The 19543-nt window shown below is 44.3% G+C and overlaps 1 protein-coding gene across 1 annotated transcript in view; it reads left to right on the top strand.

Annotated features, from left to right (window-relative positions):
* Positions 1–19543, top strand: part of PKHD1 (PKHD1 ciliary IPT domain containing fibrocystin/polyductin) — a 309667-nt gene that overhangs the window by 259537 nt on the left and 30587 nt on the right. The window contains exon 54 of the mRNA XM_034766923.1: positions 13335–14361. Coding sequence (XP_034622814.1) covers positions 13335–14361 — 1027 coding nt within the window. The remainder of the gene's footprint in view (positions 1–13334; positions 14362–19543) is intronic.

The raw sequence follows: 19543 nt of genomic DNA, 5'->3' as shown, positions 1-19543 counted from the left end.
TGTTTGCCCCCCCCCCCCCCCCAGGTATTAATACATACTCTGGGTTAATTAATAAGTAAAAAGTGATTTTATTAAATACAGAAAGTAGGATTTAAGTGGTTCCAAGTAGTAACAGACAGAACAAAGTGAATTACCAAGTGAAATAAAATAAAACTCACAAATCTAAGCCTAATACAGTAATACAATTGAGTACAAATAAAATCTCACTCTGAGAGATGTTTCAATAAGTTTCTTTCACAGACTGGATGCCTTCCTAGTCTGGGCACAGTCCTTTCCCCTGGTACAGCCTTTGTTTCAGCTCAGGTGGTAGCTAGGGGATTCTTCATGATGGCTGCCTCCCTTTGTTCTGTTCCACCCATTTATATATCTTTTGCATAAAGCGGGAATTCTTTGTCCCTCTCTGGGTTCCCACCCCTCCTTTTCAATGGAAAGACACCAGGTTAAAGATGGATTCCAGTACAGGTGACATGATCACATGTCACTGTAAGACTTCATTACCCACTTGCCAGCACACAGGTATACAGGAAGACTTACAGGTAAAATACAGCCATCTGCAGTTAATTGTCCTGGTTAATGGGAGTCATCAAGATTCCAAACCACCATTTAATAGCCCACACTTTGCATAATTACAATAGGCCCTCAGAGTAATATTTCATATTTGTAGTTTCAGATACAAGAGTGGTACATTTATACAAATAGGATGATCACACTCAGTAGATTATAAGCTTTGTAATGATACCTTACAAGAGACCTTTTGCATGAAGCATATTCCAGTGACATTAGCATATTTTCATAATGTCACAATCCCCCAAAACTAAGAGTCTCTTGAAGGCTTATTAATTCTCAGGCATCTCTGACTATTGGGGATTAGAAGGAAATTTTGCCTAGAGGCATTTTATTCCAGAACTGTGCACTAGGGGGTGCCTTGCACCTGCCTCTGAAGTAGCTGGTGCTAGCCACTGTCAGGTACAGGAAGCTAGAACAGATGAACTATGGGTCTGATCCAGTCTGGCAATGCCTGTGTTTAACAACCAGAGTGCAGGTGTGAAACTGAACCTCGACCTGGCTGAGCTGGACTACTGAAGTTAGATGTCCACTCACTTGCAGCAAAATCCACCAAGGTGCTGAGCGCTCTCAGCATCCTTTGGGCATTGCTTGGCACCTTGCAGGATCAAATCCTGGCAGTACATAACCCACTGTGTTGATGCTGTTGCCTCACCATGACCTCAGATGAGGCCAGAAACACAACTGGTGCAAATGGCTGTAACTTCAACCATTTACACTAGCTGAGGATATGCCCTCCCCCAGGGATGCATTTCAACCAGCTAACCAAAAAACTCAGTGTAGGGCTGGCTTGACGTACGTAATCTGCCTCATTTCTTAGTGGGCATAATTGGGAAGATGAATGGAAGGTTAAGGGGTAAACAGGGGCTTGACAAACAGTATGCTGGAGTCAGGGTGTCTGTGCTAGCTAAGATAAGCAGCAACACCCTGATGTCAGGGACTACGGACAAGATAAACTTAGAATGTAAAAGTCAGGTTCCACGGGAACAGTACACGGGCAGATCATGCTGTACAGGGGGATTGGTTCCTGCAGAGTGACCAAGCCATTCCAAAAATATGTGATTTAATGTATAGGAAATGCAATGTGATGTGTAAATGTGTATAAAGGAAGAGGTTGTCTGTGTAACTTCTGATGTGTGGCATGCCCTATACCCTCTCCTATGCCAGGGTCGAATTGAGTGTTTTGATCCCAAAGAACTGGATGAAGTGTTCTCTCAGGCCTGGTCCACACTAACCCCCCACTTCGGACTAAGGTACGCAACTTCAGCTACGTTAATAACGTAGCTGAATTCGAAGTACCTTAGTTCAAACTTACCGCGGGTCCAGATGCGGCAGGAAGGCTCCCCCGTCGATGTTGCGTACTCCTCCTGGCGAGCTGGAGTACCGGCGTTGACGGCAAGCACTTCCCAGATCGATCCAGGATCGATTTATCGCGTCTAGACAAGACACGATAAATCGATCCCAGAAGATCTATCGCTTACATCCGGACCAGGAAGTAAGTATAGACGTACCCTCAGAATTGGACAAGGTGTTCTGGATAAGCCGAGTGGAAAAGGTCTCGGAGGGAATCCCAATGCTCAGGAAAAACTCATCCAAAGATATCACAAGGGAAATTTGAGGACAACTGGACCTTGTTTTTGAAAGCCTCCAATCCCCATACAATGGGTGGTTACTCTACTTTCCCATTGCAGCTGGGGTGTTTTCAGACTAAACAAACCGGTGTAACCCAAACTTCGCCATCAGTTAGGGAGGTGCCTTGTGCAACACAGTTAATAAATAAAAAGTTAAGAAAAATGAAAAGCCAGCCTTACCACTATTAACAAAAGACTCTTCAAAGCTATTCTTTTGCTCTGGGCTTTTACAATAATAAACTGGAAAAAATACATTAGAGAATGAGCTACTTCTAGCCACTTCATATTTCATTTTGCTTCTTGCTTCTCTATTTATTTCACGTCTTTTCTAATTACTTCTCAATTGTAGAAAGACAACATTAGGCCCAACATGTTTTAAATATATTCTCCCTAGCCAAAATAACTTCATGGGTTGTCTGAAATTTCAAGTTTCCCACTAGTAAGCCTAGAATAAAATTAAAAGGGAGTGTAATCTAGTAGTTAGAGCAAGCGGGTCAAGATTCTTTAGTTATTTCTCCTGCTCTTCTGCAAACTTTCTGTGTGACTAACCTTTCTGCCCCTCAGATTAATTGGGTACCATAATCCAGATATATATTCTCACATACTTTGATTATATGTCTGCGATAACTGGGGACTGGATTTGATGACCCAGGAGATCCCTTTTAGTCCTATGTCCTCTGTTTCGTATAATAAGAGTCTTAACTAATTAACATATGTATTGTGCTTTGAAGATGTAAAGTGACATCTTATTATTGTGCTTGGAGATCCTCAAACAACTGTAAGGTCAATCCTTCTCCAATGGAGTCATTCAGTTGACTTCAAGAGGAGAAGGATCAAGCCCCATTATCTAAGCAAAGTATTATATCCGCTATGTGCAGTAGTGATGCTGGAAGTTATTTAGGCCCCGATCCTGCCAACAGGCATTCATGTGCATAACGTTATGTGCATAAGAGTTTGCTGGATTATGGCCCTGGTTTGAACAAGTTCAGCCTTCAAGGACTTCACTGGGCTTACACCAGGACTGAATTTTGGTCCTGATATATCTAGCAGGACCTAAAAAGTGGATGTGTTGTGAATTTTGTATATGCTGATATTTTAGGAAGATGCATGCTGAACATTAAACAAACCCTTGGATTTTCCAGGAGCTGCTGCTCAGATCCAGCATTTTTTCCTCTCTAATGCTTGCAAAGTTTCTAACGGTTAGATCAGGGATCGGCAACCTTTGGCACGCAGCCCATCAGGGAAATCAGCTGGGACCGTTTGTTTACCTGCAGCGTCCGCAGGTTCAGACGTTTGCAGCTTCCACTGGCCACGGTTCGCCGTTCCAGGCCAATGGGGGCTGCGGGAAGCGGCGGTCAACACATGTCAATCAATACATAAGAACCATAAGAAATATTGCTATTGATAAGTTCATGCAAATGTGGTTAGTTTTGCATGGATATAAAGAGCTGCCTAGTTTGGTTCAGGCTCTGTCTCAAAGTTTGCCAATGGGAAGCAGAGTTTGGATCTTGGATTTTGGTTCAGCCCATTGCAGCAGTAATGGCCAGTGGCAAAGTCTGGTTCCAGGACTGAACTTTTCCAGAGGCTGAAGGTCTTCAGATCCAGGGGGTTGGTTGAGACCCAGCTTTGGCTGAAATTATTTGGACTGGAAGATTCAGACATGGAGGTAGACACCTGGCTAGACTGCAGGAGTAGGGGTCTTTTTAATATTTTCCAGTTGAATATGCTCTTTGCTTCTTTCTCACTGACTTTCCCTACTACACAAAGAATGCTATTAAATTATATCAGGAGTTTCCCAAGGCCACTGCTTCCCATAGGTGCTGGAATTAGAGGTGCTGGCAGTGAGACTGCACCCCTTGGCTTGAGGGGCTTACATCATAGACAGGGTTTACAGTTTGGTTGAATGGCTCTCAGCACCCCTATTATACAAATTGTTCCAGCACCCCGGCTTCCTCCAATGCCAGTAGCATCCTTTACCTCTATAGTTCTACAGATTTAGCTATTTACCTACTAGGTTCTTATACAGTGTCCTTTGTATCTGAATCAGATCCATGCTCAGGTTCCAACTCCTCTCTGTAATCCAAGAAGTGTTCAGAACCTGGACCCACCTCTTGTTATGAGAATTAAGATCCCTACTTCCCTTTGCTCTAAAGGTCACTAGCAAGGTCAAGATGTCATTTTATGCTGCCTGAACTTGTAATGATTGAAACCCCCTTAGATCCCGATTCTGCACTCCATATTCACATGGAGTAGCACTTATGGGAATCATCCCATTGACTTCACTGGGACGACTCATGTGAGTGAGTGCTAGTCAAGACGAGCAAGAGTTGCACAGCTGGGTCCTTAATTGGTGGGACTGTCCCTTTAAAGTCACAGTGCTCTGTATAACTTCACCATGCAAGGGAAAAGGATGTGGGACAAGGCAGCTGGCGAGAGAATGTCTGAGACATTCATTCAGAGTGGCCAACTCTCATAATTTTTGGTGTGTTTCTTAAAGCCCCAGTTCCTGGAGGCATGCCATTGGAGAATCTCAGCTTTCATTGTGCCTTCTGATTGCAGAGAAAAGCTTGAAAACGTGACCTGAGTGTAACCTCAAGGGTCAAAAATCAGAAGGAGCACTTATTTATTTTATTTTGTTGTTAAATTTCATTATAGTTAAACCAATCTTATGATTGGCGGAGGGGGGGGGGGCGGACTCACGATTTTTAGACACTTGAGGTTGCCAATGCTGGTGACTTCTGTTACCAGTAGGGCAAGGCCCTGTTAAGATTTAGATGTAAATATCTTCTCCTGGTTCACCCTGAAACCCCTAGCATCCTTCACACCAGGGCACCAGGAAATAGGTGCCGACTTTCTAATGTGCCTGGGGGTGCTCCCCCTAGCTCCGCCCCAGGCCCTGCCCCACTCCACCCCTTTCCCTAAGTCCCTATGCACACCCTGCCTCTTCCCCCCCCCCACAGCCTCTTCCCACCCCATTCCACCCCCTCCCCCAAGTGCGCTTGCCCTCGCTCCTCCTCCTCCCTCCTTCCCCCCAGTGCCTCCTGCACACCGCGGAACAGCTGTGGGAGGCGCTGGGAGGAAGTGGGAAGTGCTGATGGGAGGCTGCCGGTGGGTGCTTGGCACCCATCATTTTTTTCTGTGGGTGCTCCAGCCCTGGAGCACCCACAGAGTTAACACCTTTGACCAGGGAACAGGAATCTGGAGCAGTGAGGAACAGAACTCCACCTCAAGGGCTGCATGCTACACTCCTGCACAGCAGTCCCAGCTTACTTTCAAGCCTGCCTTCTGCATCCCAGCAGAGAAATGTCTCTGTGCTGCCTGGAGATCACCCTCATCATGAGTATCTAGTGCCCAGCAAACTGTGTGAACAGGGCCAGCTGTACATGAGCTTTTATTGTTGCACTCTTGAGAGGTCAAATGGAACAAAAAGGTCTCTGCTCGGGGTGACCGAAGCATGGGCACACTAGAAAGATCGCACCCGACTGTTCCCCTCTTGTTCCCTTTTTCACCTTCACTCAGTTTTGGTTTTGAACCATCTTTCATGATGTGCCTTCTCTTTGGTACAGCCAAATACCAGGAAAAAAAAGTGTGTTTGTTTTGGAAAGAAAGGGATTAGAGGCAGATTCTTAGCTGGTATAAATCGTCATGACTCCGCTGAAGTCAGTGAAGCTATGCCAGTTACACCAGTTGAGGATCTGGAAGGCGTGGATGGGTGGCTGAAAATTTTATGCCAATGGCTTGTCTCACATCATTTTCAGCACATCCACTTCTGATCCTGAATAGAACCAAGAAGTTCTAAGTTGGATGGGAATGAAAAACAACATGGTGGAAGTTTCTTGGGTTTTTCTGAACCTCAGTTAAATTTGTGGGCAAAAATTCGGGCTGGTTTTTGTTTTATCCCAGTTTTATCATATTAGCTACAGATGGCTTTTTGCTCAGGAGGGTGGAAATTAGAGAAGGACACAGGCCGTAGGCAGCTGATATTGGGTGTATTGGGTGCATCGCTAGTCTATGTGAAAATCTGGTTGCAGTATTGTTTTCTCATTCTCACTCCTGCGCCTCCTCCAGACCCTCCCATTTATTCATTTTATTCACCTATTGCATTATGCCATTAATCATAATTGTAAGTTCTTCCGTGCAAGGACTTTTATTACACGTTTGTGAAAATATTTTTAAAAAATGAATTTTCCTTTTGCAGGAAATGTTCACATTTCAAAATCACTTTCCGGACTGAATCAGAATGAAAAGTGGAAATATTGAAAATTTTCACAAAATGAAAAATTCTGAAAAAGTTTGAATTGGAAATGTCAAAATGGAAAACAATTTGACATTTTGAAATATTGTTTGGTTTTAATCAACATTTTGAAGCAAAAAGTGTTATTTTAAATTGACTTGTTGAAACAAAAAATGTTGTTCTGGTTCGGAATATTGATTCAAAATGACATTTTTTTTGTTTTGACTCTCCTGATTGGCATCTTGAAAAATTATGTTGAAATTGACATTTTCCCATGGAAAATAGCAAATTTGACAAAACGACTGAGAAACATTTGCCACTGAGAAACATTTTAAGGTTTAAAAAAAAATATCAAACCACACGTCTACTCCATCTACATCTGCTGATCCCTGATTGGAGTCTCCGTGAGCTACTACAATATAAATAGGCCTAATGTATTTGAAAAATGACTAGTGATCGTGGGTACCTCTGTTTCTTTCCTTGAGCCTCTCCTTCCTTAAAAAGGCCTGATTTTCAATGGGCAGGGCTCAGCAGTTCCTGAAAACTAGTCCTTTTAAAATATCTAAAGTGGGTACCCAAAAATGAAGACATCCAGAATTAATAGTCACTTCTGAAAATTGAGTCCATAATAAATAATTATAAGCCAACAAATGCAGCTCTGTAAACGGAAGTTCAGTTATGCATGTGAACTAGAGCTAGATGCGATCTTTTTGCCTCAATATTTTATTTTAATTAAAAATTTCTTGTTTGGGGCAAAAAAATTCCTGTTTCCCAGCGGAAAACGATAAATTAGCCAATATTTGGTTACTGAAACATTTTTGGATTTCGAAACACCCAAAAGAGGTGGTGGGAATTTTTTGAATATGTCTTTTCAAAATATCTCACAAAAACAATTAGCTCTAACCTGGACATCCCCCAAAACTGCAGGTGCTTGTATTAAAGGTTTTGCTTGTATGTCAGCTTTAATGGAAAATCATGATATTAAAGCCCTTTTCTGGGAAATTCACTCTCTGGAGTTAGTTCCCATGATCAAGAAACTCTTCTAATTAGAAAACAGTAATAATAATCAAGTGGAATGATCCCCCAATTTTAGTTTGGAGTGATCATTTTATTTCTAAACTTTATTTTTGCAAAAGAAAAGGACAATTTATCTTTGCAAGAACTGCAGGCCAAGCAGGGAGAGAGAGAAGCTGAGAACCTTTCAGTTCATAATAAAAGCTGGCAACAATAGTCTTAATAGAGTTCACGTTTATTTGACTAATACTTTCACCACTTGTCAGAGAACATAGTTTTCTTTGTGGTAACAAAACAAGCCCTTTCCTCTCTCATTTCTCCAGTGAGCAGTACAGGCACTTGTGGTGAGCACACATTACTACTAACTGTTATGATGTTTTCTGTCAAATTCATTTATTTATGCAACTGCTGTGGAAAGGCCTGAGGCCCATAAGCAGCCATGAAAGATTTCAGAGTCCTGGTGTGGGGTCATGAAAGGGAAAGCAAAGGGGGGGAAGCCTCCACTCCTTGTGAGAAAGGAACTGACACAGGAAATGGTCACATATGGCACAGATTTATTGTGTCCGGGACTTCCCATTCAAATCTCATTATATCCACAGCTCAGAGCAGTGCATGGCACAACCACATTCATTTTGAGGTCTGGCATCTGATGAAATTACCGCTCTGCTTTCCAGCAGAGGTGATGGGTTTATCATTCCTTGGCGAGAGAGCCAGAGATTGGAATTGCATTTATAAAGAATGCTGTTTGCTGCCCCTTGCCTTTAAATTAAGCCATGGGTATCCGTTTGTCTAACGCTCAGTAGACAAGGTTATCGGTGAGGAGGAGGGGAAATAATCCTTCTGGGCTTTAAATACAGCTAAAGAGAAAGAAGGAATAACTTGAGGGGAGACCAAATGGGAAAAGGTGTTCGTAGAGACAAAAGCAACGCACTGTTCTTTTCACGGTAGGGTTGTTTTTCGAAGGTAGGATAGTTGAGGCAGCAAGATGGTTCTGTTTGAATTTTTCCCTCTTTAGCATCTTTTTTGCAGGTGAAATTTCCCCCCTCCCCACAGAATGCCCAACTATTTGAGATTTATGTGGCAAAACAAGCAGGGATGGCGGAACGGAATACTTCTTATTGTTTGTATTACGGGCGCATCTAGGAAGTCCAGTCCTGGACCAGGACCCAGCTGTGCTAGGTGCGGTACACACATAGAACAAAAAAATAGTCCCTGCCCCAAAGAGCTTCCAACCTACTCTTCAAGCCCATGGGCTGGCCATGGAGGTGAAATGCAGATCCTCTGTGCTATTTCAGTCTATGGCATGAGGGAAGAGCCCTGTAGCATGAAGGAACAGCCGCAGTGTTCTCGCAATATTTCTTTGTTGTTATTGTTTTGTAAGCCCCATCTTCTGAAACGTGTGAATGTCCAGACTCGCCCTTCTCCCAGGCTTTCTGGGACAGCGTGAGTTAGGCAGGGTATGATTAGGTCAAAGTGGGGAGCAATTTATTTATCTGGATGGGTTACTGGGAACTAGGAAAGTTTATAATTTGTTGCCGGTTTATTGGTCACATTTATTGTTATCCTTAATTGTTAATCCTTAATTGTTATCCTTAATGCCCAGCACAATGGGTTCAAGGACACTAGGTGTTACTGTCAAACATAATTAATAATATAAACAATGCAAATAATAATGCAAAATATACATAATCATGTTTGTGCCTAAATCATTGCATGCACCCATTTAAAAACAAAATATATAGTATTAACAGCCCAAAGCAATTATGATATTTGTATTCATTAATTCACTAGAGATGAAGGGTGGTCCAGTGGTAAGGGCATTAGGCTAGGTCTTGGGAAAACAAGGGTCACCTCCCTACTCTGCCACAGACTTTCTGTATGATCTTGGGCAAGTTAATCTCTGTGAAATGGGGATAAATGGAACTTCCTGACCTCACAGGGGTTTTGTGAGGATAAATCAATAAAAGCTTGTGAGGTGATCAGATACTGTGGTGCTGGGAGTCACATAAATACCATAGAGAGTATATAAATACTTGTACTTATGTTAATACATAATTGTGTGTGTATGTGCGTGTGTGCAAGACTGTGTGTGTATTACATGCATTCACTCATGTTCACACCCTCAATTATGCATTAATAACATACACTTGTACAATCATTTAGGCACTCTAGTATATTTAAATACAGGCACACACAAGTTCACATGAGCACACCTGCTTATGCACACACAGACTCCCATGCTCATGCGCGCGCGCACAAACATACACACACAGTGGTATTTTCAAAAAGGGCTCAGCATTGGCCTAACTTGTGCCTCCATGAAGCCAATGGGATTACTCACATGAGTAAAGTCACCTGCCTGCGTATGGATTTGCAAGATCCGTGGCCATGAGCTTCAGTGAGACTCTGGATAGGCATAAGAGTCTGCCTGTGTGGATCAGAATGAAGGATCAGGATCTAAATTTGTAAATTGCTTATAGTGAAAATTCAGAATGAAGAAAAGGGGGCTATCAAAGATGTTTCTATGCAACAAAAAATATTAACCGCCCATTAATTTCACTTCCCTGTCCTGTTACATTTCTAAGGTCCTAACTTTGGGCCTTTTGTCTCAAAACTGGACATCAGCAGGTCAAAAGGGGGCAGCTAGTTTTGAGAAATATTTCCTCTTCAGCAAAGATGCGTGCTGTGCTGCCCAAGGCTAGTGAGTCACAATGTCTAAGCAGTGTGGCATCTATCCCATCCCCCACTCCTTTTTATATTTGCATAGCCATAATTGCAGTTAAATTAGAGAATAATAAGGGGCAAATTTAGTCAGATGGAAATAAATTTGCAGGAGTTTTATTTTATTTTGATTTAAAAAAAAAATCCTGAAGCCACCTTTTTGTTTTGGTCAAAATTCTCCTATATTTTCCTTGTACTATGAATTGTGAAGTATATCACGAAATGGGTAAAACTTCTTGAAGAAAATGGTGGTGTTAATCCGAAGGGAAAAATCATTAATGTTGTTGTATTTCATTCCATTTTAAATATAGAAGGTTTTTTTCATATTTTATTTTTTTGGCACTGGGAGATGGAGGAAGGACAGGAGAGCTGCAAAGGACTCAATGTCCCTTCAAGTCAAAACATCTATTTTAAAAATACTCTTTTTTAAAAAAGAAAAAAAAAAGCCTTCTCTCCTGAATTCATTTTTCTAAATAACAGATACGAGATGTTGGGTTTTTTTCTTTCCTCAGCAAAGAGGACCCCCTTGGCATATTTTTCTTTTCAAATGTGAAATGAGGTGGAAAATCCTCATTTCACGACAGGAAGGACAAATATTGACACAAAGTTAATATTTGTCAGTAGCCCTGGAAGCAACCTGAGTGTTTAAAAAAATAAATAAATAAAATAAGCAACGGGATTCGATGGTTTGTGAATCTGCAGAAGGGGAATCTGCTGCCTGAGTATAAAGTAAATAGATAGTCAACGCAAGCACACACCCCAATTTCTCTGCATTTCACACATGCGCACAAACACACGTGTCCACTGTCCCTCTCTCACACACAGACTTCTCTATGTATATCACACACACACACACACACACACACACACACACACACACACACACACTTTATCTAATATCAGCCATTTAAAAGGAGGGGCTTCTGGAATTTATTACTGTTATTGTTCATCTCCAATCTAAATAGCACGTCAGTTCAATATTCAGTGGTCACTCAGTATTTATTAAGTCCTGTCCACTCTGGCCTTTTTTAGAGGAAAGCCCCAGGGCGGATTAGCTGCTGCCCTTGACACGCTGTGTCACTTATCTATTCGCATTGATTATGAGAGTCAGCTGTGACCAGGCCTCACTTTTCCCTTCTCCTTTCAGCCCCCTTTTACAAGCACCCCTGCTTGGATTTTCATGAGGAAATAATCAGATTAGGCCCTCAGCAGCGAGTTCATATGGAGTTCTCTTTCTCCAATGTGCTACTAACTGAATAAACGTGTTTTGTGGTAAATTGTAAATGACATTATGATTACCAAGGCCAGCATGGGTTTCATTTAAAAGTGATCGAAATTGCAGGCCACAGCAATTGTGACTGGCAGATAAGGCCATTTGGAAGAAAGGGAGGGAGGGTGTTTGGGGGGAGCCAACTGAGACACCATAGAGCAGCTCGCAAAGGAAAGGAGCAGAGCAAAGGGAAAGTCCTGGGGATGACAAAATACAAGCAAGGCCTATTTGCAGACAAGTGAAATGTCACCAGTGAGGAGGGGGATGACTCGGCTGTTTCCAGGAGAGCGAATGATGAGATCTGTCAGGATTTATGGGTTGCCCGCTGTACAGGGCATGTTCCTTGTTCTCTGGGATAAAAAAAAAAAATCTTTTTTGTGCAGCTCTTCTATTTCTGCTGTCTACATGAAACTGCTGTTTGTTCTCCCCCTCTCCCCACATATTATTGGTAAAGTGCCTGTGCTGGTGAACCTGGAAAAGAAGAGGGTAGATGGATATCTAAAAATAGCTGCTCCCATGCAGAGGGCCTGGTTCTACTCTCACTTGCACCTTGTCTCCCGACCACATTCAATCAAGGCTGATGTCTGTGTAATTTCATCATTTTCCTCTATGGCGTGCACCGCGAGGGCCCAGTCCGGAAAACACTCCTGCGTCTGAATAACTGTACCTGAGTCATGTCCCGTTGACTTATGTAAGGGTTTGCAGCATCAGGGCCTAAAGCAGCCCACTAAACGAATCAAGGGTGGCTTCTACATGAAGATATATGGTAATCCCACTTCATGATATCCTGGGGCCGGGAGTTTTGGAGTGCTACTGTTCGCACCCCAAAGTGCCATTTCCTTTTCTTGATTTGACTGTGTGTCCTGGCGGCAGGTGTCGCCTATTCTCAGACTGTGGTGGAAGGCGAAGAGGACCACTCTATTGGTTTCATTGTCCCATTCTTTGTATACTTTAATGAAGATCTTATTTAAGACTAAATTGCCCTAGTCTTTTCAGCCTCTTCTTTTATGCCTCTAACAATCTTTTTTTCTTAATAGTATCTTATTTCCCCCCAACTTTGTACTGTTGCTGAGAAGCCAGGAAGCTGAACACAGTGGGCTAGATTGTAGCTCAGACTGCACATTCACACAGGGGCATCCAGGGGAAGAAGACTCCCACCTTTATGCCCAGTACAGGGTTACAGGGTTGGATCCAGGCGTACTTCAGTAAGGGTCACTGCATCCCCCATCTCCAGAGCACGTGGCAACATGCACAGCTACCTCCTGCAAGAGCAGGGAGGAAGAGAGTAATAATTTACAGTAGTACCAAATTACTACCTCCCTGTAGCAAAGGGGGAACAGGAACCACAGTTCCTTCCCTCGGACACTCCTGGAATTGCATAGCCCCTTACTATGGACTATGTTTGTGACACAACCCATCTCAGTTGAAAGGATTGCTGGGAAGGGGAAAGCAAGGGGGTAATTCATGTCAAATACTTTTTATTATTATATGGAGATATACTTATCTCATAGAGCTGGAAGGGACCTTGAAAGGTCATCAAGTCCAGTCCCCTGCCTTCACAGCAGGACCAAGTACCATCACTGACAGGTTTTTGCCCCAGATCCCTAAATGCCCCCCTCAAGGATTGAACTCACAACTCTCGGTTTAGCAGGCCAATGCTCAAACCACTGAGCTATCCCTCCCCCATAAAGAAGCTTCACAAAGAATACCAAATTCATGGCAAGGTTTGCTGCCCTGCTATACATTTAGAACCAGGACACCTGAGAGAAATAGCATCATCCTTGCATCATCACACGTACCAGCATCACACAGAAAGCTGTACCATGCAAATAAGCAGGTACAGCACGATGTGTAGAAATGGCAGATCAGCCCATCCCTTTGTTTATTTGTTGTTAAACAGGCATTTACAGAGAAGACACAAAGTGCATCTACAAGCCCTCTACGCAAGGCTACTTCTGCAAAGACACAGACCACGCACTCGTGATCCTAGAAAGCTTGGACACTGAAGCAGACGGAAGGAGGTCGTCTCCAGTGGTATCGGTGACTGGCAGTTTTGTGGAGGCTTTCAGTAGTGGAGTTTCACGTGTATCTTGCTGTCCTTCAGAACATCCACCAGCTTTCTATTCGGTCTTGCCATCCAACAAGCTGACTAAGGTTTGCTTCACTGGTCTAACGCCTCCGAGCTTAAGACTCCGCCTCATCAGTGGTCAGAATTCTACCAGACTTCTCATAGCCATCTTCTACGATGAACCCCGTAGCCTTCACGTTTTCATGAACGGGAATTACATTCCACTAGCCTCATCTTCTTCCAGCACTTTCTTAACTAAGGCCATGGCAGGCGCCCACTCCTTCAGCTTTGAGAACAACCTTCTCTACATCCTCCTTCATGGAGATGACCCCATAGAAATATACACCAGCTTTTCCCTTCACACTGCTTTTACCATTGCTGAGACCATTGGAGAGGAGGGTCAGAGAAGGGTGGTCCATCGCCTGGCTGATTTCTTGCAGATTGGACGGGACTATGTCAGAATAGTTCAGAGTGCGCCAGGGAGCGAGAGCACGTTAAAGGTTATCTCAGACAATGTTGGCAAGAAGACGCGTGAGTGCCCTCCCATGACACCTTGTACAGCCTTTTCTAGCAGGGCTGGCTGGGAGAAAACCCAGACAGGAGCAGCAAGCGTTTGGGTTCTGCAGTCATCTCATGCGGCTACCCCATTGAGAGTGCTGATCATTGAAATTGGAGAGCCACCAGGCCTTTTCAGAAATAAGCTTGTTCCCTCCTTGTCGAGAGACAGGTTGAAGAGCTTGGCCAGCACTGTTATCAACGCTCAGCAGACTGGAGATCTTCAGCGAGCCCTGGAGTTACCAATTGATACTTTAATGGTGACACAGTCTGCTTTGTCATCGCCACTAGGGGGCAGTGCCGGGTAAGCGAGTGACTTGTATGTATTCTTCAAAGCTCATTTATGATTATTTATTATTGTAAGATGTTGATAGTTTAAATGAGGGTATTTAACCACTGGAACAGCTTACCATGAGAGGTATTAAATTCTCCATCACTCAGAGGTCTTAAATCAAGACTTGATGTCTTTCTTAAAAATATGCCCTAGTCCAACCAGAAGCAGTTGGGCTGGATGCAGGAGCTGCCAGGTGAAATGTTCTGGCCTGCGTTCTGCAGGAGGTCAAACTAGATGATCATAATGGTCCCTTCTGGCCTTAAAATCTATTAAACCTATGCATGGTATTCATGTATTCACACAGTCAGGGCCGGCTCTATGCTTTTTGCCGCCCCAAGCACGGATTCAGCGGCGTTTCTGTGGGTGATCTGCTGGTCCCGCTGCTTCGGCATACCCGCCGCCCGAATTGCTGCCGAAACCGCGGAACTGGCGGACCTCCTGCAGGCATGCCGCCGAAGGCCGCCTGACTGCCTCCCTACAGTGACTGGCAGGCCGCCCCCCGCAGCTTGCCACCCCAGGCACGCGCTTGCTGCGCTGGTGCCTGGAGCCGCCCCTGCACACAGTGCCGGAGATGGGTATGGTGTGTTATAGATGAAAAAATGACAGGTTTCTGTCCTGAAAAACTTAGAAATTTAGACTCCAATGATGCAAACACAGACACATGCTTATCTTGACTGCTATGAGTAGAATATAACCTTGGGAGGAGACCAGTTAGCTGTGTTTGCTCAGCATGGAAAGAACAGAGCCAACATAAGGCAAGTCTGAAGGATACCCACTCATAAACGTGATGGCTGCCATCTTGGGCAACATACTGAGGACTGAACCAGGGGTCTCCAGAGTTAAATGAGTGAGCTGCTATAGCTTGAGAGGTCTTTAGCTGGGGCTGCAATAGACAGAGCCCATCCGTTACTGCCATGTGCATGCCACCCACACCACCTGTCTGCCTGTGAAGGGAGGGCAGGCCCTGCATGGCTACTAGTCCCACTCTGCCCCGCCACACACACACACGCACACACACACGCAGGCAGAGGGGAACGGAACCTTGGATGTTCTTCTGTCCAAACACTAGCCCGTGGAGCTGAGCCGGGGCGGGAAAGGTGTAATGTGTGCCTTGTAAAGGTCTGACACAGATTATTCCCCCGTAGAGCAGAGAAGAAATAATAACTGCATCACAGTTCCTTTGGCTGGGTGCTCCTGGGGCAGCACAGGTTGCCCATTATAATATTTCATTGAAATAACCCACCAGCAACGAAAACAAAGAGGATCTCTGAGGATGTGTATTTAAGTGTAAAACATATTCGATGATGTTACATTTCTGTATCTCCCATATTCTCTCCCCATTGTGTTTCTGTATTGTCATCCCTCACTGTGTAAGCCCTGTAGAACCTGAAGAAAGCAAGAGGGCTTTAACTAGTAAGAATCTATAAAAATGCAATAGGATTATATAGAAATTACTCTAAAAACCCATACAATTTTATATAAAATGAGATCCTTTCTATAGGTGTGTGTTACTGTTTTTTTTTTTTTAAACCAGCCTATAGATCAAGGATTTAATTCACTATTACATTCTATAGGATGATTCACTAAATTCTACAGGGTGACTCAGAACACATATAGAAAGTATTTTCTTTTCTTTTAAAGTCTGTAAGATTTTCCTCTCAGGGTTATGTCTAAAAGCTCATTCCTGCAAACACTTACTACTGGGAGCAGTATTAACCCCCATAAGCAATCTCATTGACATCAGTGGAACTCAATAGTAAGACCCAATAACAAGGGTCTTCAGGGACAGGCCCTAATTTAGGGCCTGATCCTACAGAGGGGGACCTGGGACACACATTCACCAGTGGGATAAACTAACACCACCAACCTTGAGGAAAGTATTTGTCCTTCACTACTTGGGTTCCTCTGTAGTGTTATTTATTACTCCCCATCAGTCTTGGGCTTTATGGCATCACTTGTGGCTTTGACACTTGTGATATAATAAGGCCCTGGCTAACCTGTAAAATTAAATCAGATATTTCCTGTTGGGACATGTAATATCCCCTCTGTCTGTCCCTCATTAGAGTCTAGACAGTACACACCAGCACAGACAGGGATAATGGGGTTGGGATAATGAGAGATTGTGTATTTTTCCACACAAGGGGGGAAATTTTCTTCCACACCTGTGTCCTGCAGAAACAAATGAGATTCAGAGATCTCTAAGGCAGACTTGACAGCATACACCAACACATGGCCAACAGCACTGGAATGCCAGACCCACAGTTCTCCCTGCTTCGCAAAGCTTTGGGCAACAGAGATTGGGACTCCCTGTTCACAACCCACAAGGAAATGGCTAAAGATTGCCTTGGGGACCCTAGCAGCAACAGCTCTGCATAACAGTGTAATGCTGGCAGACCCCGGTCGTTGGCATCGAAACCGGGGATCTTTGGAGCTTTGTGCATGAGCCTCTACCGCATGAACTAAAAGCCAACTGGCTCTTAGCTAAGGCTGTAGCAAACTCAGTGGTCTCAGTGCCACTAGATGGGACAGAACCCCACACCCAGAAGGTGTGTGGGTTACAACAGCAGAACTGTTTATCATACTGCCAAGTCTTTTTTAAAATAATTTATCTCGTTTCTTTATGTGGTTTCAATGTGACTACTTTTTTAGGGTCAATTCATTCTGCTGCTTCCTGATTCACCAAGGAGAGTGGGAGATGATAGCTAATAGATACATGGAAGACAGAGAAAGCACAATAGTAATATACCTTATATACCAAGAGTGTGTGTGTGTGTGTGTGTGTGTATGTGTGCGTACAGGGCACACACACATATATAAATTATTCTGTGTTCAGAGCAGGGTTTGCATAGTGCACAATAAATAAGGCCTGGGGCCACACATTGAACAAAGTGGATAAAGCAAAATATTGCATAGCTGCTCATTCAGTGAGCAGCAACCATCCTTGGCACTGAATGAGGCAGGGGTCCTGTGGAAATAATAGTATGTCATCATGTAGTTAAAGACTGTGTCATAATGCATCTGCACAGTGTGAATTAATGGCTGGATTAAGGTTGCACAGGCAAGTTTAATTCTAGTATGTCTTAGCTTTTGAGTGCTTGTGTGTGTAACCGTAACATTCTTTTACTGAAATTTACTGAAATTACTATACGTTAGGGATGTAAATATTGTTTAAAAAAACAGCCGTTTAAACTATTAAAATTATATCGGTTAACCATTTAATCATTAACATGACAGGGGTCAGGGTCTGGGGTCAGGGCTGCTGCCCATCTCTTGTGTGGGGTCGGGGTCTGCTGCCAGCACTGCGCGACTGGGGTTAGGGTCTGCCCAGGGCCGGCTCCAGGCACCAGCCAAGCAAGCTGGTGCTTGGGGCGGCAGCTTGTAGGAGGCGGCCGTTTTGGGGGTTTTTTTGATGGTGGTGTTCCGCTCCGGCTGCCCCGTAGGGGGCGGCGATGCAGAGGACAGGAGCGCCCTGCAGCAAGCCCGGCAGGGCAGTCCTCATTCTTCCCTCCCTGCCGACTGGAGCAGCGCAGAGCCCTCCCGGCAGGCGGCGGGGCTGCGTGGCAACGCCCCGCTGAAGCCCTGACTGCCCCGCTTCTCTCTCTCTCCCTCCTGCCCCCTCCACCTCCCCCGCTAGCCGGGGCACATCTGCAGCGCCGGGAGTCCCCCTGCACCCTGGCTCCGGACGCGCCGCAGGTTTTTTTTTTTTTTTTGCTTTGCCATTCTGGCCGCCCTGTTTTTTGTTTTGTTTTTTGTTTTGCTTGGGGCGGCCAAAAAGCCAGAGCCGGCCCTGGGTCTGCCACTCGGCCCCGCATGGTGGGGATCCAGGCCAGGGGCTGCCGCTCAGCCCTGCCCACCAGGGGTCCAGGGACTGCCGCCTGGACCCACACAAAGTGCTTGCAACCCCTCCCAGCTTGGTATCTTCCACAAACTTTGTAAGTGTACTCTTTATGCCACTACCCAGATCATATCTGAAGATATTGAAAAGAACCAGACCCACGACAATCCCCTGCGGGCCCCCGCTCAATATGCATGGGGTTGGCAACCTTCGGCACGCAGCCCATCAAGGAACAGGAGTACTTGTGGCACATTAGAGACTAAAAAATTTATTTGAGCATAAGCTTTCGTGGGCTACAGCCCACTTCTTCGGATGCATAGAATGGAACATATATTGGGGAGATATATATACACATACAGAGAGCATGAAAAGATGGGAGTTGTCTTACCAACTCTGAGAGGCCAATTAAGTAAGAGAAAAAAACTTTTGAAGTGATAATCAAGCTAGCCCAGTACAGACAGTTTGATAAGAAGTGTGAGAATACTTACAAGGGGAGATAGATTCAATGTTTGTAATGGCTCAGCCATTCCCAGTCCCTGTTCAAGCCTAAGTTGATTGTATCTAGTTTGCATATCAGTTCTAGCTCAGCAGTTTCTCATTGGAGTCTGTTTTTGAAGCTTTTCTGTTGCAAAATAGCCACCTGCAGGTCTGTCATTGAATGACCAGACAGGTTAGTGTTCTCCTACTGGTTTTTGAGTGTTATGATTCCTGATGTCAGATTTGTGTCCATCAAGGTAATCCGCTGGTGGACCGTGAGACATTTTGTTTATGTTGACTTTCCACAGGCATGGCCCCCAGTGGCCCTGGTTCGCTGTTCCCAGCAATGGGTCCTGCGGGAAGCAAATGGGAGCTACAGGAATGGTGAACCGTGGCCACTGAAAGCTGCGGGGCCCCGTGCCTGCGAACAGTCAACGTAAACAAAATGTCTTGCGGTCCGCCAGCAGATTACCCTGACTGGCTGCGTGCTGAAGGTTGCCGACCCCTGCAATATGCCCTTCCAGCTTGACTGTGAACCATTGATAACTAGCCTCTAGGTATGGTTTTCCAACCCCTTTTTCACCCACCTTCTGGTAGGTTCATCTAGGCTATATTTCCCTAGTTTGCTTACGAGGAGGTCATGTGACATAGCATTTTACTAAAGTCGAGATATATCATGGCTATTGCTTCTCCCCTATCCACAAAACTTGTTACCCTGTCAAAGAAAGATCTTAGGTTGGTTTGACAAGATTTGTTCTTGACAAATCCATGTTGATTGTTCCTTATTATCTTCTAGGTGCTTACAAATTGATTGTTTGATTATTTGCTCTATTATCTTTC

This window comes from Trachemys scripta, chromosome 3 (genome assembly GCF_013100865.1).
Source record: "Trachemys scripta elegans isolate TJP31775 chromosome 3, CAS_Tse_1.0, whole genome shotgun sequence".
NCBI lineage: Eukaryota > Metazoa > Chordata > Testudines > Emydidae > Trachemys > Trachemys scripta.
This window is presented reverse-complemented; position numbering and strand designations above follow the sequence as displayed.